At 34.1% G+C, this 22,340-nt stretch overlaps 1 protein-coding gene across 3 annotated transcripts in view; it reads left to right on the forward strand.

Moving 5' to 3' along the window:
- LOC149804168 (plexin-A2-like) overlaps window positions 1-22,340 on the forward strand; it is a 328,681-nt gene that overhangs the window by 273,609 nt on the left and 32,732 nt on the right. For all 3 annotated transcript variants that reach the window (XR_016420317.1, XM_089954145.1, XM_089954146.1), the window contains exons 22-28: window positions 592-743; window positions 2,149-2,339; window positions 4,455-4,532; window positions 6,108-6,174; window positions 11,375-11,521; window positions 12,416-12,581; window positions 21,096-21,226. Coding sequence is in view for 2 of the 3 variants with exons in the window: in XM_089954145.1 (XP_089810271.1) it covers window positions 592-743; window positions 2,149-2,339; window positions 4,455-4,532; window positions 6,108-6,174; window positions 11,375-11,521; window positions 12,416-12,581; window positions 21,096-21,226 (932 nt within the window). In the remaining variant the exon portion in view is untranslated. The remainder of the gene's footprint in view (window positions 1-591; window positions 744-2,148; window positions 2,340-4,454; window positions 4,533-6,107; window positions 6,175-11,374; window positions 11,522-12,415; window positions 12,582-21,095; window positions 21,227-22,340) is intronic.

The following is a 22,340-nucleotide window of genomic DNA, read 5'->3' on the forward strand; positions in this document are numbered from 1 at the left end:
TCTCCATTTTATATTGTCTTCATTGTTTCTTTTCTTTTGTTCTCCATCTCATATTGCATTCATCATTTTATTTATGTTCATTCTGTATTATATTTTCATTTCATATTTTCCATTGGTAAAATTACCCATTTCAGGGTCTTTAATGAGGGACTGCAGTACTTTGATTTGTCCACCAATTGCTAGAATTGGAGTATTTCAATGGGTTTTGTCTACATTTGGTTCTAATAATAATTTCATCTTTTAAGTACTTGATGACAAGTTTCAGATGAAGAGCAACATTGTGATTGCCAGCCTACAGTTGTTTGTAAATTTAAACTAGTCATCCATGAAAATAATGGCACAGATTGCTGATGATCAGGAATTCACAAGAAATTGTAGCATAGTGTTTTCAGGTCTCCAAAAAAATCCTTTTGGCAGCAAGTCAAGCTTGAAGGAATGCACTTTTTGTCCAATGATCCGTACAAGTTGTTAGGGTGAATTTTTTCTTAGAAACTGTGCAAAATTAGTCACTTTACCAACTATCTTGTGTGACAAGTCACTTTTGTAATGTTTTTAGTTATTTTTGCATGTTTTTTGTTTCTTTAATTTCAGCCTTTGCAGAGCTTCAAACAGACATGACAGAATTGCACAGTGACTACTCTGGTCAAGTTGCTATTCCCTACTGGGACTATCGGACCTACTGTATGCGGGTTTTATTTCCACAAGATGAGGCTCAAAATCATCCTGTTATCCATGACCTCAGTGTGAGTAACAGTGTCATTTTTCTCTGTTATCCATGACCTCAGTGTGAGTAGCAGTGTCATTTTTCTCTGTTATCATTGACCTCAGTGTGAGTAACAGTGTCATTTTTCTCTGTTATCCATGACTTCAGTGTGAGTAACAGTGTCATTTTTCTCTGTTATCCATGACCTCAATGTAACAGTGTCATTTTTCTCTGTTATCCATGACCTCAGTGTCAGTAACAGTGTCATTTTTCTCTGTTATCCATGACTTCAGTGTGAGTAACAGTGTCATTTTTCTCTGTTATCCATGACCTCAATGTAACAGTGTCATTTTTCTCTGTTATCCATGACTTCAGTGTGAGTAACAGTGTCATTTTTCTCTGTTATCCATGACCTCAATGTAACAGTGTCATTTTTCTCTGTTATCATTGACCTCAGTGTGAGTAACAGTGTCATTTTTCTCTGTTATCCATGACCTCAGTGTGAGTAGCAGTGTCATTTTTCTCTGTTATCATTGACCTCAGTGTGAGTAACAGTGTCATTTTTCTCTGTTATCCATGACTTCAGTGTGAGTAACAGTGTCATTTTTCTCTGTTATCCATGACCTCAATGTGAGTAACAGTGTCATTTTTCTCTGTTATCCATGACCTCAGTGCGCTGTTATCCATGACTTCATTGTAACTGTTAAAATGTAAGTCATAGCTAATCTCAAAGTAAATATTGATTTGTGGAACTGCATCTCGTGTATATATGGACAGGAACTGTATCTCATGTATATGGACAGGAACCTTATTTCATGTATATGAACAGGAACTTTGTCTTGTGTATATGGACAGGAAACTTATTTCATGTATATGAATAGGAACCTTGTCTCATGTATATGGACAGGAACCTTATCTCATGTATATGGACAAGAACCTTATCTCATGTATATGGACCGGAACCTTATCTCATGTATATGGACAGAACCTTATCTCATGTATATGGACAGGAACCTAATCTCATGTATATGGACAGGAACCTTATCTCATATATATATGGACCGGAACCTTATCTCATGTATATGAATAGGAACCTTATGTCATGTATATGGACTGGAACCTTATCTCATGTATATGGACCGGAACCTTGTCCTTGGTACCAGTATCGTTTTCACAAGTGGTACATCTTGTGAGATGAAGTAAGTTTGTTCTTTTAAATGTCTTTTGACCTAAGCCTTCAGATGAATGTAGTTTAGTGACTAAAAACTCTACATGGTCAAGTTGTTGTTAAATTCACTACATAGTGACTAAAAACTCTACATGGTCAAGTTGTTATTAAATTCACTAGAAAGGGATCCAATAGATTAATGTTTTCCTGTAAAATAATTTTTTTTTTATTAATCTGCAAGATTTTACTGGGTTTTTTTCTTTCTTCTGAATACCAGGTGGAATATTCTCGGCGTGAGGAGGTGGAGAGAGGTCTGAAACAGTTTGCCCAGCTTCTGAACAACAAAACCTTTCTTTTGACCATGATCCAAACGCTGGAATTGAATAAAAAATTCAGCATGCGGGACCGTGTCAACGTAGCATCTCTCATATCAGTTGCCCTACAGACCAAGCTAGAATATGCTACAGAGTAAGTTATGATTTCTTTAATGCATTTTGATTTCATCCTATGTGTCAATCCATCCAAAGTATACAATTGTTAATGTATTAGTTAGGGTCATAAGAAAAGATATTAGAGAACTACCATACATTGCATTGAAACTGTTTCTCAGGAACAGACAAAAATCAATGCCACATTATTGATTCATTATTTATATAATAAAATACTTGTGTATCATGGAGCTGTCCTTTAAGTTACTGCTGAGCAATCAGCTATGATTGCATCCCAAACAAAATAGTTGTTCTCGTTTTTTTTCTTCGTGAAATTTGCTTGCTAGTGAAGAATGTTAATTGCATTAATTTGAAAGCAGCAGTGAAGCCTAAGTAGAAAATAAAATGTATATTGAGTTAAGCCTTTTGGCCTTTGTATAGATAAGTAAAAGGAACAGGTGTAATTTGACAAGTTTGTATAGATAAGTAAAAGGAACAGGTGTAATTTGGCATGTTTGCATAGGTAGGTAAAAGGAACAGATGTAATTTGGCATGTTTGCATAGGTAGGTAAAAGGAACAGGTGTAATTTGGCAAGCTTGCTTAGCTAGGTAAAAGGAACAGACTCGTGTAATTTGGCAAGTTTGCATAGCTAGTTAAAAGGAACAGACTCATGTAATTTGGCAAGCTTGCATAGGTAGGTAAAAGTAACAGACTCGTGTAATTTGGCAAGTTTCAGAAAGATGCATTAAAAATTCAGTCATTTCACTCTGATGTAGATATTGACAGACAAATGCACCAAAACTTTGTGCTGTGTCCAGGTCATTACCTTACTAAGAACTTATAACTAATTCACCACAAATGTAGAAACATTATGGAAATATATCAATAACATAGTGTGGTGATACTGTTAAAATGGTTTTCACTGTACATGTTCTCAAGTAATTGCTGTGTTAACCATATCATAGGATCTTTAGCCCTTTTTTTAAACTCCTGTTGACTAATTTATTAATTAAATATGAGTATTCATAGTTTAGTCACTTTCATGTCCATCATTATTTTGTATCCTTCTTTTGTGTGTGATGTCATAGATTACATTTTTAACCTGTCTTATTCTTTAATGATTAATTGACATGCAAATATTGATATACAGCACAGATTAATGATATTTAAAATGCATAAAATTACATTTAACTGGATCTTAAGGATACATATCTCTCTATTGATAACTGTCTCAAAAATGTATGTATGAATAAATAGAGATAAAGTTTTATTAATATTTTTATTATGTATAATGCACATTTTTTAAAAATATTAAAATATAAAAAAAATAATTAAAAAAATTAATATATTATATCTAGATATATTATTGACGAATGTTCAGTATTTCATCAGAACTCAATTAGTAAACTTATTTTTATGATATTAGTTTATACTTTCACTTGTTAAGTTATTCTGTAGATTAGAATAATATAAAAATATTCTTAACTAATTGTAAACTTGGGAAAAATGATTAATGAATGTCGTATAGTGTCTTGGAATTTAGACCTTTTGGATATACCTTATTAAGAGTCCATGAATCCAATAGAAACAGGTGAGATGGAGTAAGTTTGTTCTCTGAAACTAATATGATAAAAATAAGTTTATAATTCCTTAAAAATGAAAGGGCATTTTTAAATTATTTCTCAGTATATTATGATTATAAGTATTATGCACACCATAATTTTTATTATATAAATTGAGTTCTTATGAATTATTGAACATTTGTCAATAAGATATCAAGGTATAATATATTATTTTTGTTTATTAATTTTTGTCTTTTTTTAATGGTTATTATACATAATACAAATATTAATAAAACTTTATCTTTATTTAGTCATAAATTATATATATATACTTACATACATACACACGCACACACACAACCAGCAATTAAAACATTTTCAGAACTGTTTTCATGTGTTTCTACTTCTTTGCTTTCCCTTTTATTTGCTCTTGGAAAATAATTCTTAGTTGTCTGAAAGTTTATGATCAAAACTGTGTGTGAATTGGAAAAGGATAGTGTTTACCACTTTGATTTCCCTTTTAAATGCTCTTGGAAGCTAATTCTGAGTTGTCTGAAAGTTCATGTAAAATTGTGATCCAATTTTATTTCAGTATTCTCAAAACATTGCTGGCAGATTTGATTGAACGCTCAGTAGATGGTAAAAATCATCCAAAATTACTTCTCAGAAGGTCAGTATTTTTTCTTTCTCTCTCTCTCTCTCTCTCTCTCTCTCAGATTGTTCAGTATGTTTCTCATAATACTGTGATACTAAAAGATATTTATATAATTGTTACTCTGATGTATTTATTGCTAAGTCAAGTGTAACTGCAAACTGCACAGATCTGCTGTTTTATAATGTGCAGGCTGATCTGGGTCTGTGCAGATTGTTTATATAATGTGCAGGCAGATCTGGGTCTGTGCGGATTGTTTATAAAATATGCAGGCAGATCTGGGTCTGTGCAGATTGTCTATATAATTTGCAGGCTGATCTGGGTCTGTTCAGATTGTTTATATAATTTACAGGCAGATCTGGGTCTGTGCAGATTGTTTATATAATGTGCAGGCAGATCTGGGTCTGTGCAGATTATTTATATAATATACAGGCAGATATGGGTCTGTGCAGATTGTTTATTTAATGTGCAGGCAGATCTGGGTCTATGCAGATTGTTTATATAATGTGCAGGCAGATCTGGGTCTGTGCATATTATTTATATAATGTGCAGGCAGGTCTGGGTCTGTTTAGATTGTTTATATAATTTACAGGCAGATTGGGTCTGTGCAGATTGTTTAATCAGAAGAATAAGCATCACAAACCCTGATCTGCTGATGCATTATGTAATGGAAGATCAGGGACTGTCTTTTGCAGTTGGTCTTTAGTTATAAATTAGAAGAAACTAAACAGACTATAGTTATAAACTAGAACAGACTATAGTTATAAAATAGAAGAGACTATAGTTATAAACTAGAACAGTCTATAGTTATAAACTAGAACAGACTATACTTATAAACAAGAACAAGCTATAGTTATAAACTGGAACAGACTATAGTTATAAACTAGAACAGATTATACTTATAAACTAGAACAGACTATAGTTATAAACTAGAACAGACTATAGTTATAAACTAAAACAGATTATAGTTATAAACTAGAACAGAATTTAAACTAGAAGAGACTATAGTTATAACTAGAACAGATTATAGTTATAAAATAGAACAAACTACTTTTATACTAGAACAAGCTATAGTTATAAACTAGAACACACTATAGTTATAAACTAGAACAGATTATAGTTATAAACTATAACAGACTACTTATAAACTAGAACAAACTATAGTTATAAACTAGAACAGACTATAGTTATAAATTAGAACAGACTATAGTTATAAACTAGAACATAATATAAACTAGAAGAGACTATAGTTATAACTAGAACAGACTATAGTTATAACTAGAACAGACTTTAGTTTTGAATTAGAATGTTACTTGAATCATCAAATTGCTGAAGGCTCCTCCTACATAATAATACCAATCAAGCATTGTACGGATTTCATTGCATGTCTTTCAGCTTATTTTCAATTTTCCAAATAGATTTCCCTTTTTTGAAACTTTTTCAAAGTACTGCTTCAATGTAAATTTGCAGTGAAGGTTGCAATCAGCTACAAGTGAAATTGTAGTATTTATTTCAATTTTGTCACATCGTTATCAAATATATTTGATAAACTTTTATGATCTGTTTGTTCTAGTATACATTTTTTGTTTTCAGGACTGAATCAGTGGCAGAAAAGATGTTAACAAACTGGTTTACATTCCTTCTGTACAAGTTCCTAAGGGTAAGAACATAAAATGAGAAATCGGGCTAACCTCATTTGCGGTAGTACAAGACATTGGTATCTTAGTTCATGCATGATCATGAAGTCCACTTTAGTTTTCATCACTAAGTAACAGCAGACTGGTATCTTCCGATTCTTAATGTACATACAGTCTAGACAGGCTGAACAGTAGCATAGATACAAAATGGACAGGCTGAACAGTAGCATAGATACAGTCTGGACAGGCTGAGGTGATCTGCTTCAGTAGTGTAGATACAGTCTGGACAAACTGAACAGTAGCATAGATACAGTCTGGACAGGCTGAGGTGATCTGCTTCAGTAGTGTAGATACAGTCTGGACAGACTGAATAGTAGCATAGATACAATGTGGACAGGCTGAGGTGATCTGCTTCAGTAGCATAGATACAGTCTGGACAGGCTGAGGTGATCAGCTTCAGTAGTGTAGATACAGTCTGGATAGACTGAACAGTAGCATAGATACAGTCTGGACAGGCTGAGGTGATCTGCTTCAGTAGCATAGATACAGTCTGGACAGACTGAACAGTAGCATAGATACAGTCTGGACAGGCTGAGGTAATCTGCTTCAGTAGCGTAGATACAGACTTAACAAGCTAAACAGGCCGAGATCTGATTTCCAGTGGGAAAGATATAGCCTGGACAGGCTAAGCACCTGAGACACTGTATCTCACTTCCAGTGGGAAAGACAATATTGATAAGAGCTAGAACAAAAGAATATACTTGCATTTTTATCCAACATTTTAGAATAAATGTCAAAATAGTACAGTAGTTCATCCAAACTTGATCATGAATTGTGCATTGAAGAATTAGTTCTGTAATGTTTTGATATTATGTTTGCATTTCTAGCTTCAGCCCCCACTCAAAGTTACAGGGGCCATCTTGATTTGGTAACATCAGGCCATCCAGAGCAGCTTCTTAGCATAGTGCTAAAATACAACTCCATGCAGACAAATGAGATTTTCTTTGCTTATTGTATTTCTATGACCTGATTAGATTTTGAAGCCATTACAGCAGCTTATCCAATTTTTACCTAGTTAAATTATTTGAACTTGGACTGTTTTTAACAAAGGATTTGTTTTTATGATTTATCAAAAACTTCGTGAGGTAGACAAATTAAATTTGGCATGAATATGTAGATGACCTGAGTAGATTTTCATGCCTTAAATTTTCACATTTGAAATCTTTTTGGAATTAGATATATATTGTTCTGCATGTAGTCATATGTGTTTTACAACACAAATCTAGCTTTTAGCTCTACTGGTCATGAGATGGTCTGTTGTCCATCATCTCTCATCCATTAGTACAAGTTTGTTATCTTTACTTCTCCTAAACTACTTGGAGGATTACAATGAAACTTTTCAAACAAATTAATTCCCTGATCTAGGTGGTCCTAAACAAAAATAGTTACCATCTTGAAATTCTTGTTATCACTATTTCACCTTGAATGATGGTCTTAACAACATGGGGTTTTCAAGTAAAAGGCTTTTTATGATATCTAGCTGGTCCAAAATGAAAATGGTGCCAGTCAGATGTCGAGTATGGCCATTATTGCAGCCAACTTGAAACTCTTGTTACCACTACTCCTCCTTTAAAAGGCTGGTTATATCAACATGAAATTTTCAGACATTTTATTTTGTCTAGCCAGTCCAAAATAAAAATAATGCTGATCGGACATCCATTATGGCCACCATGGAAGACATCTTCTTATTGCAAATCTACTTGAACAAAACAACCGTGTACATCGAGTTTTCACTAGAGGTCTTCTCATGATGTCCAGTTGGTATTTTATTAAAATGGTGCCAATCTGACATCCATTAAAGCCACCACAGCAGCCATCTTGAATATATTGATATCTTCAAATAGATGGCTACATTTACATAGAATTTTCACCAATGACATGTTTTGATACCTAGTTGGTCCTGTATGAAAATGGTACCAGTAATACATCCATTATATTGACCATGGTTGTCTTAAATGTAATGTCACTACTCCTCCTGAATGAATGATCATTATGACATGGGGTTTTCATCAAGTCCTAAGTGAAAAAGGTACCAGTCATACATCCAATATGGCTGCCATAGTGACTGTCTTACAGATGTCGTCACTACTCCCCCTGAATTGACAATCATTATGACATGAGGTTTTTCAAAATGTCTTTCTTATGATGTTTACTTTGTCCTAATTGATAATGGTTCCAAGCTCACATCCAATATTTGTACACAGCAGCTGATTTAGAAATCATAATTGCTATCAGAAATGGTTTCTGGCCTAAGTCGTTAGGGTGTCTATAATTAGATGCAGGAGGTCATGGGTTCAAACCCTAGCTGGGTCTTACCAAAGACTTTTAAAAAAAGGGTACTAAAAACTGCCTCACTAGGTCTCAGCATTAAGAAGCTAGTGTTAGGACTGGTTGACCTGATGTTCTGATAATGTGACTGGGTGGGACATGACGCTACATGTCTGCAGCATGATGTCTCAGTACTAGACATCACTATAAACTGCTGCACTGCAGACATTTTAGCGATATGATTGAAAATTTATTAAAGCTACTTTAAAAATCTGAATCACACACATGCACAGAAATGGTTTCAACACTCTATAGATAAAAGGAAGAAATGATCTTCCATGATATCCTGGAAATTCGTTTTGCCCAGTAGAGCATAAGACCCTTCAAGGGACTCTTGTAATGGTTTTGTTCAATGAATTTGTGAGATTTATCATGTAATACTGTATCTTTATTTTATATTGTAATTGGTTTTGTATAATGAATTTCTGAGGTTTAATGGATTTCTGAGATATATCGTGTAATACTGTATCTTTATTTTATATTGTGATTGGTTTTGTTTAATTGATTTCTGAGATTTATCGTGTAATACTGTATCTTTATTTTATATTGTGATTGGTTTTGTTTAATGGATTTATGAGATTTATCATGTAATACTGTATCTTTATTTTATATTGTAATTGGTTTTGTTTAATGGATTTGTGAGATTTATCATGTAATACTGTATCTTTATTTTATATTGTAATTGATTTTGTTTAATGGATTTGTGAGATTTATCATGTAATATTGTATCTTTATTTTATATTGTAATTGGTTTTGTATAATGAATTTCTGAGGTTTAATGGATTTCTGAGATATACAGTAGTCCCCCTCTTGAACGGCCCCCCTGACCAGCGGCCACCCGCTCCTTACGGCCAGAATCCGTTAGCACCGACGAGTTTGTGTTCAAAAGTACCCCTCGCGAAAGGCCACCCGGCTAACGCGACCAGCAGCCAGCATATTAGTGCAAAATCATAAAATTTACCCCTCACAAGCGGCTGCATTTTATTTGAATATGTATCCAGAACCAGTATTGTATTCATAACATGTGTTAAGTAATCCGATTTCTGTTTCCCGATGTCAGGTTTTCGTTACTGAAAGAAGTGTTGAGTAAAGTACATTTACCACTAAGGTTAATATTATATCATTTACGCCTCACGAGAAGCCAAATTTATTCCATAAAAACCGAGAAAGACTCAAATTTTAATCCATACAAAAGGGTACGTACATGTAATCCAATTAGCCTTACTACTGTGTTATCATAAGATGTCCGGTTTAGTCACTCTGATAATTGTTAAGAAAACAATTATCGAACAGTAGAAACAGCTGAGAAGTGGCAGTATCGATGTACAATACCCAAGTCAGCAGGAAAATGGTTTAATGGCCTTTATGGCTTCCCTTAGTAAGATGTTGAGCTTGTTCACTTTGGTAATCAGTGGCTATTACTACTGACAATAATTGTCAAAATTACGAATCCTAGTGGCCGCAAGGTCAAATCTGCGTGACGTTAATGGTACATATCGAAGCCGTTTTGGCTTCTCTCACCTCGTTTCAAGAAATGTATAAAAATAATAGGGCACCAGACTGCGACTAACGAATCACGTGACAAGATCACTTCATTTAAAAACACACAGCAATTTGTTCAGATGCATACAAAATTGTTTTATTAGTATTGTAGTTGGCAACATGAATAACTTACTGCAAAAAGATCAACATGTCATCGAGGAAAATAAAAATTCTCAGTTTAGAGGAGAACGTGAAAGTAATTCAACTGACGGGAGGTGGGGGGGGTCATCGAGGATCCTTGCAGAAAACTAACGTCGGGAAGACTCAGATAAACAATATCGTGAAAGATAATGAAACAATTCTGCAGAAGTGGAAAGGTGAAATGGACGGAGAAAGGAAGATTGTTTGAGCCAGGAGACGTTTGTATCCTGATTTGAAAAACAAGAAAAAGCAAAAATTTTGTCAGTTGAACTGGGATATGACGACTTTACCGCAAGTAACGGATGGTTGCACAGATTTCAAGTGCGACACAATATCAAGTATTCTGTCATTAGCGGCGAATCAGCTGATGTTAATAATGAAGTTGTCGAAGATTGGAACAAAAGACTAAACGATATATGCAGGGGATATGACAGCAAGGATATTTTTAATGTGATGAGACTGGTTTGTTTTTTAGACTGTTACCAACAAAGTGACGTGATGTGAACTGTAACATAATTATAAAGACAGTTTTATAACTGTATCAATGGTTATTCATAGCATTCTTTTGCAAATGATGACAAAGTTTGTTTTACATTTATTTCACATCATGCATGTGATTTTTTAATTAAAATATTAAATAATTAAAATTAAATGTACTTGTGACTTTTTTCATATGTATTATATTCGCATTTGTCATCCCCCTCTAGAAAGGCCACCCGCATTATAAGGCCACTTTCCTGCTGCATTAGGGGTGGCCTTATAAGAGGGGGACTACTGTATCGTGTAATACTGTATCTTTATTTTATATTGTGATTGGTTTTGTTTAATTGATTTCTGAGATTTATCGTGTAATACTGTATCTTTATTTTATATTGTGATTGGTTTTGTTTAATGGATTTTTGAGATTTATCATGTAATACTGTATCTTTATTTTATATTGTAATTGGTTTTGTTTAATGGATTTGTGAGATTTATCATGTACTACTGTATCTTTATTTTATATTGTAATTGGTTTTGTTTAATGGATTTGTGAGATTTATCATGTAATACTGTATCTTTATTTTATATTGTAATTGATTTTGTTTAATGGATTTCTGAGATTTATCATGTAATACTGTATCTTTATTTTATATTGTGTTTTTTTTTTTCCAGGAGTGTGCAGGAGAGCCTCTGTTCATGTTATACCAAGCCATGAAACAGCAGGTTGGTAAGGGTCCAGTAGATACCATTACATCGGAGGCCAGATATTCACTCAGTGAGGACAAACTTATAAGACAGCAAGTAGAGTTTAAACCTATGGTAAGGCAACATTTTGATGTGAAAATACTGCTTTTCTTTTGAATAGTGAAAATTTCTTACTGTGGACTGTATTCATATTTCATTTTATCAGATTAATGAATGCATGTTTAAGCTATGTACTGAGTAAAAGATGATGGTTCACTTGTTAGGTTAAAAAAGACCAAAGCCACAAATATGTATTTGACACTAAATGAGAGAAAAACAGTTTAGACATTTATCTGTCAGATCTTTGTTTTGATTTATCCAGTGATACATTTGCATTTAGGAAATCAGGGAAAATAGGAAACATGTTTCATGAATATAGTGAGCTATAGAAAGGTTGAGAAAGGCTTCCTGATTAAAGTGAAGAGTAAAATCCTCCTTTAACTATATCGACTGACAGAAAAATTCTCTCATTCCTTTTTGACGGACAAAAAAGAAAGTTGTCCTTCTAATGATTTTTAATCACTGATTTTTAAAGAATTTTTTTAACACTTGATCTTACTGACAGTAGTAAAGAGATAAATATTTCATACCCTATATACATGCTTTAAAGTCCAAGTCCAACTGAAAAGACCAGGATCTGCTGTTACACAATGTGCCAGCAGATCTGGGTGTATGCAGTTTGGAGTAATCAGCATAGACCTTGATCTGCTATTACATTATGTGACAGCAGATTACAGTCTGTGCTGTTTTATGTTGGACTGTGAAAAATTGGTATGTATCAGGGTTGGGCAATGTACAGCCCATTGACCAAATCTTACCCGTGACATGGTTTTATCCATTAATTTACATCATAGGGTGTGACTTTAAAAATCACATATCTGGCGTGAAGGAAGTTGCCCATGCCTGGTAGATATGGTAGTTTCAGTAAGAAATAGTATTTATGAAACTTAATCATTTTTCTTCTTTCAGACAATATATGTACAGGATATCCATGTGGATCAGTATACACGTACACCCCATCCTGTCAAAGTATTGGACTGTGACAGTATCTCACAGGTCAAGGAAAAGATTCTAGATGCCATATACAAGAATGCACCATTTAGTAGTAGACCAGTCAAAGAGGATATAGATTTGGGTAGGCTTAATTTTCAGATGTCCATGCATTTGCACAAAAAGAAGATATAAAAAGTCTTTTCAAATATCCCATATTCATAGGGAACTAAATCCATCCAGTGAAAGAAACTTATCCCCGCTTCATCTAATAGCAGTTAAAAATCCATGAACATAAAATACATATTTCAAGCCCAGGATGTACATTCATTCTACATTCAGTGAAGAGTTCAAATTCCATTATACCTGGTACAATAACGATCACTTCAGTGTTTGTAATGAGAAAAAAATGAAGATGGTTTATCAGCATTAATCATACCCTGCATTTAAATATCAGTTCTTATAGACTCAATATTTGATTTCACCCAATAAATCCGACTGTTCCATTTTTAGATTTGATCCAACCACTCTGGAGGGTTTTCTGCATCTTCAAATTTACACTTTCATTTTCCAGCTATTTCTGTTGAATTTTAAATCATTACCTTTATGCATGCTCTTCAACATTCATTTCTTATTGCAGTATTAACTTTGAAAGTTATATACTAATTTCATCTTGTCTTGTAAAAATTAATAATTCTTCATAGTATTTGCTTCCATACATCATCACCAGCATCATTATCATCATCACCAGCAGCATTATCATCATCTCTGTTTTACTAAATGACTTCAGTATCTTTCATTTGACATGTATATATCGACGTAATGTTTAGACTTATATACAGGGCCTGTATATCACGGGGTATTCTAAGTAATAATGTTTTACTTGTCTGACATCATTTTGTAAAATGCTGTATTTAATCATGGATCATTTTTCTGTGTAAACTTGTCTTTTTCTGGATATTCACTTATGAATGTGTTTAATCTCGTCTATTTGTGTATGTCTGTTTAAATGATATTATAACTAAGTTTATACTCATGTTTTAATAATCCATGTCTGTTTGCATGAGTGAGTGCTGGAGGGATGAATTTTTTTGGCCTGCTTCTATTCAGTCTTCATCTCTTTTCAATTTTTGGTGATATCTCTGTTAATTCACCCCTCTATGGCTCATGGATCTAAAGTTGGCCCTAGAATAGTAATACAGGGATATGGAATAGGCCCACGAATAGTAATACAGGGATGTGGAATAGTAATACAGGGATATGGAATAGGCCCAAGAATAGTAATACAGAGATATGGATTACAGGGATATGGAATTGTAATACAGGGATATGGAATAGCAATACTGGGATATGGAATTGTAATACAGGGATATGGAATAGGTCCTAGAATAGTAATATAGGGATATGGAATAGGCCCAAGAATAGTAATACAGGGATATGGAATAGTAATACTGGGATATGGAATTGTAGTACAGGGATATGGAATCGGCCTTAGAATAGTAAAACAAGGATACAGAATAAGTCTAGAATAGCAGTAGAGGGATATGAAATAGGCCAAGTAATACAGGAATATAGAATAGGCCCTAGAATAGTAATACAGGCATATGGAATAGACCCTAGAATAGTATTACAAGGATATGGAATAGACCCTAGAATAGTATTACAATGATATAGAATAGGCAATATAATAGTATTACAACAATATGGAGTAGGCAATATAATAGTATTACAACGATATGGAATAGGCCCTAGAATAGTAATACGGAGATATGGAATAGGCCCTGGAATAGTAATACAGGGATATGGAATAGGCCCAAGAATAGTATTACATGGATATAGAATAGGCCCTAGAATAGTAATACATGGATATGGAATGGGCCCTCAAATAGTATTACAACTATAGGTAGTAGAATAGTGATACAGGGATATGGAATAGACCTTAGAATAGTATTACAAGGATATGGAATAGGCAGTAGAATAGTAATACAGGGATATGGAATTAGCCATAGAATTGTAATGCAGGGATATGGAATAGGCCATATAATTGTAATGCAGAGATATGGAATACGCCTTTCTGCATATTTATTCAATGAATATATTTATTGTAAATATTTGCCTTAAAATTTTTAAAATATGGACTTGGGTGTTATCATATAGCTTTGGCTTATCATCAGATAATTGTGGTATATGGGCTTATATTAAGATAAGTATTATATAAATTATATGTGAGCTTTATAATCAGATAGATACAGTGTATGAGGCTCATCGGATAAATTTGGTATATAGGGTTTTATCATCAGATTCATTTGGGGTATATGGGGCTTATTAAACAAAAATGGTGTGTGGGACTTTAGTATCAGATAAATATGGTGTATGTGGCTTATTGTCAGATAAATATGGTATATGGGGCTCTATATAAGATAAATATGGTATATGGGCCTATCATCAGATAAATATGGTATATGGGCCTATCAACAGATCAATATGGTGTATGGGGCTTATCAACAGTACAAGACATATCATTAGATAGATTCCACTTTTGAAAATATTAAACTTTTGTATGGAAGCAGGCCTGAAGCGGATGGGAGTCTGCAGTGATTAAGTGGACAAAGAGCTTTTTCTGCTTATTTTGCTGGCTGGCTGGGGTCCAAAGATCTGACTTGTTGCTTGACTGACTTGTATGTTGCATAAGTTGTGATCAGTTTGTTCAAGCATTTGTGTAATATTAAATCCAGTACATACAAAATGATATTTTGACAGCCATATTTCATGACATGAAAACAACCCAAAGCAGGATTAACAGTATCAGATCCACTTTGTCCTCTTGTTTCAATTGTCTGGACTGCTTATTGATTCACCTTTGTCAGATATTTTTTATACAAGTAGGAATTTGATGAAATTTGCTACACTTAGTACATAGAGAGGATTGGAGTGGGGTATCAGTGACCCTACTGGGGATAGGCTTGGGAGGTTAACTTGGACCCACCCCTTGTGTCTTAACTTGGACCCAGCCCCTGTGTGTTAACTTGGACCCATCCCTTGTGTCTTAACTTGGACCCAGTCTGTGTGTATTAACATGAACCCATCCTCTGTGTCTTAACTTGGACCCAGCCCCTGTGTCTTAACTTGGACCCAGCTTATGTGTAGTAATGTGGACCCACCCTGTCTGCTTTAACTTGGAAACCATTGAGATTCTGACTCTATAATCATAAATACACTCTATCGGCTTGAAAAAACCAAGTAATATATGTAGCCTACATCCCAGGATTTCTCTTGGCTCATGGCAACTGGCCCCTAAGTCATAACTTTGAAGGCGTTCATAACCCCACCCTTAAAGGGCATATGTAATTAATGGCATTATGTTGTACATGAATTCATGCAATCTTTCTTAACACTTCTGGCATAATACCTTTTAAAATGTTGGGATCCCCACCTAATAACCAAATATACACATTCTCATTATGATAAGGCCAGGTCATTGACCTCTGGGCTTTTCCCTACTCCAGGGGATTTTCTCCTGGCTATTAACTTAGAAATTGCTAATATTCCTACCCTCAAAATATATATACATTTACTAGGCATAAAAAAGGGAATTCACTAAAAGTAGCAAACATGTGTTAGACAGGATGATGAAGGCAAGACTGTGTTCTGCAGAAGCCTTATATTTATCCATGGCTTAACATTTAGGGCAGTGACAGAGCCAAAAGGTCACAGGTCATGGTCTCGGGTCAGGAACCTAAAATAAGTGATATTCATGACAAGTGACAATATAAAATTTGATATTCTCTCAAGCCTGATTCATTGGTTTCAAGTTTTTCTTATATATTTAAGCTGTAATTGTTGTCTCTTTAATCGTCTTCTAATTCAGTGTGGTTCTCTCTAACATGCTTTATCATGTTGTATGTAAGACATAAACTAAGATGCTTTAACATCATGCATGTAAGACATTAGCTAACATGCTTTAACATCTTGCACATGACATTATCTAACATGCTTTATCATGTTGCACGTAAGGCATTAACCTGAACATTAATAACATCAGGCTTAAATCTGTTTTTCTCTACAGCTTTGTATTGCAGCACCTTTCTCTATTCCATCCTAGTATTGTTTTCCCATCGCATATCATGCTGTTGTTGTGCTAGATACATTCTGCTTCTCATATTGTCCTTGAATATAGATTACAGTCACCTCTCATATGCTTAATGCAGTAAATTTTGTACCTTCCTCTTTGACTTTAACAGTACTCCCTGACTGCAATGCCAAAGTAGACCATCTTATATTGAGACTGCATTAGAATGAAGTGCATACTATAGTATTCCCATCATTATAACACTGTCTATATGAGTTCTAGAGTAAGGTATTCTCATCATTCTAACACCCAATATGAATTCTAGAGTACGGTATTCCCATCATTATAACACTGTCTATATGAGTTCTGGAGTATGGTATTCTCGTCATCATAACAGTGTCTATATGAGTTCAGAGTACAGTATTCCCATTATAATAACACTGTCTGTATGAGTTCTTGAGTACAGTATTCCCATTATTATAACACTGTCTATATGAGTTCCAGAGTACAGGAATCTCATTATTATAACACTGTCTATATGAGTTCTAGAGTACAGTATTCCCATTATTATAACACTGTCTATATGATTTCTGGAGTATACAAACTTTCACTGAGATGTCATTTAATGATGTAAATGATATAATTTTACTACGGCATGTGACCCATAAATGTACTCAACTTTTAATGGGAACTGTGATACAATGAAGGGCCTTATAATGTCAGAGTGCCACATATTTCTTCAGGACATGTATAACTATATACACAGTAGTCCCTTATAATGTCATACACTATAGCCCCTTAAAATTTCATGCACAGTAGTCTTAAATAATTTATACAAAGTAGTCCCTTATAATCGAGACAAGTGGAGGGAACTGGTCAGATGTTCAGCAGCACAGTGCCTCAACGACCACACTAGGTCATGAGACTGATGATGATGATGAGTCATTTATAATTTCATACACATTAATTAGTCCCTTATGATTTCATACACAGTATTCCCTTATAATTTCATACAAAGTATTCCCTTACTATTTCATACACAGTAGTCCCTTATAACATCACACACAATAGTCCCTTACTATTTCATTCAATGTAGTCCCTTATAATTTCATGGACACTAGTCCCTTATAATTTCATAAACAGTAGTCCCTTATAATTTCATAAACAGTAGTCCCTTATAATTTCATAAACAGTAGTCCCTTGTAATTTCATCATTGTGACTAACATTCTAAATTAATGATGATTTCCACCAGTTCTACATGAGAAAGGAATAGATTGTGATGTTCATAATCATGCAGTCTTGTCATCTATCAGTTGAACATCATCAGAACCATGATCATTGTCTTATTATTAACTCAAGCAAGTTCATTAATTTGACTTCTCTATTTTCTTCTGTATCATGGTACCTAAATCTTGACATCCACCATCAAATCATATTTCATTTCTACAAGCTGTGTTAATGTAACTCAGGCCCATTTATCTTCTATTCCTTGTGTTAATGTAACTCTGGCCCATTGATCTTATATCCCCTGTGTAAATGTAATTAAGGCCCATTGATCTTATATTCTCTGTGTAAATGTAATTAAGGCCCTTTGATCTTATATCCCCCTGTGTAAATGTAACTCGGATCCTTTGATCTTATATTCCCTGTGTAAATGTTATTAAGGCCCTTTGATCTTATATTCCCTGTGTAAATGTAATTAAGGCCCTTTGATCTTATATCCCCTGTGTAAGTGTAACTCAGATCCTTTGATCTTATATTCCCTGTGTAAATGTTATTAAGGCCCTTTGATTTTATATTCTCTGTGTAAATGTAACTCAGATCCTTTGATCTTCTCATCTTTGCTTCCAATGGAAATATTAATAGTATGTAAATACAAAACAAACTGTTCAAAGTATATTCATATTGAATTAATCTTGTATAAGCAATAAATCATATTCAAGTATATAAACAAAGTATATAAATAGATACATATGGTTGATTATATAGTTATATTTATGCCATGACTAATGTGTTATTTAGGTTATTATTACTCTTGTGATGATTTGTATATACCCACCATAAGGTAGAGTACGTTATGACATCCATCTTTTACCAACTTGGTTTTCACATTCATGTACTGTTACCAAACTTTGTGGATGGCTTGCATTTGTGGTAAGGAAGAACCAATCAGTTTTGGACTCGAAAGCTGAAAGGTTTGTTTTAGCCCAATAACCAGAGTTCTCCATCATCATCATCATTTACCAAACTTTGTGAATAACTTGCACATGCAATAAGGAAGATTCAGAATCAAGAAAGTAAAGGGTGATGATCACTATGAATGCTATTATACATTAATTTAAGTTCTCCATCATTTACATTTACTGTACTTTATGCACTTGGTTTAAGGAAGAGCCATTTTGATTTTTGGAGTCAGAAGGTTAAAGGTCAAGGTTACTGGAAGAATAAAATTGGTTTCCACACAATTGTATTAGTTCTACATAACATAACTCAACATTGTGAATGGCTTGAACTTGGGGTAAGGAGGAACGCTGTTGATATGGGACTTGAAATGTCAAAGGTTAAGGTCACTGGCTGAAAGAAGGTAATTGTCTTCACACAATATTATAAGTTCTACATCACAGACCTGGCCAGAAGAAAACATATTGTTTTCTTTTAGGTGTATGCATGGAGGATTATTAAACGTTAGATGGGTATATAATGTGTCCTTCATGGTACAGGCATTCCATATGTAACATGTACGCTACAGCATATGGTTACATATAATGTGTCCTTCATGGTACAGGCATTCTATATGTAACATGTATGCTACAGCATGTGGTTACATATAATGTGTCCTTCATGGTACAGGCATTCCATATGTAACATGTATGCTACAGCATATGGTTACACATAACGTGTCCTTCATGGTACAGGCATTCCATATGTAACATGAATGTTATAGCATATGGTTACATATAATGTGTCCTTCATGGTACAGGCATTCCATATGTAACATGTATGCTACAGCATGTGGTTACATATAATGTGTCCTTCATGGTACAGGCATTCCATATGTAACATGTACGCTACAGCATGTGGTTACATATAATGTGTCCTTCATGGTATAGGCTTCTATATGTAACATGTACGCTACAGCATATGGTTACATATAATGTGTCCTTCATGGTACAGGCATTCCATTTGTAACATGTACATTACAGAATATAGTTACATATAATGTGTCCTTCATGGTACAGGCATTCCATATGTAACATGTGCGTTATAGCATATAGTTACATCATTATGTCATCCATTCATGCCCTATCGGTATTTAACATTATGTTTTCCAGAAATTTACTGCAATGTTCTAACATTTTCTTCCTTTCATGCTTTTTTGCTCTTGCTAAAATTGCTGGATGGCTAGTTTTCTATACACCAGTGACTGGGGGGGATTTCTCCAGTAACATTAGTAGAGAAATATAAACAAGTACATTAGAGTAAAGTAGCATTTCTGTTTTGATTTTCATGTTTTCCAGATTCAAGTGAAAACTATTTTTAAAAAATACACAAAAGACAATAACATGTTTATTGGTTATGGACTTTACATGAAAGGCAGTGTAAGGGACCGATACAATTTTGCCCTAAACATGAAGATCAAAGTCATAAATTTGAAAGAAGGGATCCATTCGGGCCCTTTGTGGACTAGTGTCCTTTGCATGAGGATTAAAATCATAAGAGAAGGGACCCATACATGTCCTATTTGGACAGGTGTCCTTCATATAGAGGTACGTACAAAGACAGGTTTCACTGCATCATGTGCCAAAACTGACAAAAATCTCAAAATGTTACACTTTGGCCCCAGGGGACTTTTTCTCATGTTGTAATAAATTTAGTTGGCAGTATAACTTTTCCATCTTTACTAAGTAGTGTAGCTTGATTCACCAAGTAGTACTGCTGAATTTAATTGCTGTGAAATATTTGAATGCTGAAATTAAAAGAAAGGATTCTTCATTAGAACATTATCCATTTAGGAAAAAAACTTGAAAAACTTAGGGTCAGATATTTCATAATAAAAAGAGACATATTTTAAATGTGACACAATAATTTTAATTGTCTACCTTTTAATTTATTTACTAATTTGAGCAATATTCAAAATTTTAATTACTGCACCATCCATGTTCATGTAAATGGGCAATTTGGTGTAAATGTCATGCACTCGAATGCTTTGAATTTGATTCAACACAGTGTTAGTACTATTTAAATTGTTTATAACACCATGTCAGTTTTTGACCACATGTAAATCTTCAAAATATATGAAGACTGCTGATGAACATGTTAAAGTATGGGCTGTATATTTCATAGATTAAAAGATGGAAACCAAAAACTGTCAATATCATTGAAGCTCACTGTAAACAGTTATAAATTTTACTAAAAGTTTTATCAGAACAATTCTTAAACACCTGATCAGTTATGACAAATGTATATTAGAAGTCCCTTCCCAGCCTCTGGTTATTGTAGATGCTCTTGTAGTCCACCATCTTCTTGATTACTGCAGCAGTGAGACATGAGTTAGTAATGGTTGGCTATCTTTGTTTCCATGGTTACAGCAATGTTTGATCAAACTCCAGATTGGGAGCAAAGCAGCCGAATAAAGAAACCTCTCATTCTGAGTGATGATGACATGACCACAAAGGTGGAGGGAGAATACCGACGGCTCAATAGTTTGAGTCACTATAAGGTTAGAAAGTTTCTTTTCTTTATCCCCAGATAAATAAATTACAAGGAAGATTGTACAAATTAAATATTGGTGCAGCTGAACTCTTCTCTTGTAAAGACCTAATGTATCAGAAAGATTGTAATATGTAATGTTTCTTTTATCTTTTAGACTTTAATTAGGAAACAAAAACAATATTATTGGCTCAGCTGGTCATGGAGCAAGTCTGTAGTCCATTGTCCATCAGTTAGCTTATACAATGGCCTGTCACCTATCAACCACCTGTAGTCCATTGTCGATCAGTTAGCTTATACAACAGCCTGCCGTCTATCAACCATCTGTAGTCCATTGTCCATCAGTTAGCTTATACAATGGCCTGTCTATCAACCACCTGTAATCCATTGTCCATCAGTTAGCTTATACAATGGCCTGTCATCTATCAAAGACTTGTTACACTATTTAGTTGGACCTAAATGAAAATCATGTCTGTCTTACATCCAATATTGCTACCTTGGTTGCCATCTTGAAATTCTTGTCACTGTCCCTTTTGGATGGACAGCCATGTTGGCATGTATTTTTTATAACAAGACTTTGATATTTAATTGATTGGAAATGAAATTTATACTAATCTAACATCCACTGTGGACACAGTGGCAGCAGACTTAAAACTCCTGCTATCACAAATTACCCTGAACAGCTGGCCATAGATACATGGGACTTTTACATAAACTCTTCTAATGATGCCTTGTGTGGCCTAATTAACGATAGTGCCATTTTTTTAATATGGTGTGGCCTAATTAAAGATAGTGACATTTTTTTATATGGTGTGGCCTAATTAACGATAATGCCATTTTTTTATATGATGTTTCTTAATTAACGATAGTGCCATTTTTTATATGGTGTGGCCTAGATAACAATAGTGCCATTTTTTATATGGTTAGGCCTAATTAACGATAGTGCCATTTTATGACATGTTGTGGCCTAATTAATGATAGTGCCATTTTTTGATATGGTGTGGCCTAATTAATGAAAGTGCCATTGTTTGATATGGAGTTTCCTAATTAACGATAATGCCATTTTTTGATATGGTGTGGCCTAATTAATGATAGCGCCATTTTTTATATGGTGTAGCCTAGAT

This window comes from Sinohyriopsis cumingii, chromosome 3, assembly GCF_028554795.1.
Source record: "Sinohyriopsis cumingii isolate HCF-2022 chromosome 3, ASM2855479v2, whole genome shotgun sequence".
NCBI lineage: Eukaryota > Metazoa > Mollusca > Bivalvia > Unionida > Unionidae > Sinohyriopsis > Sinohyriopsis cumingii.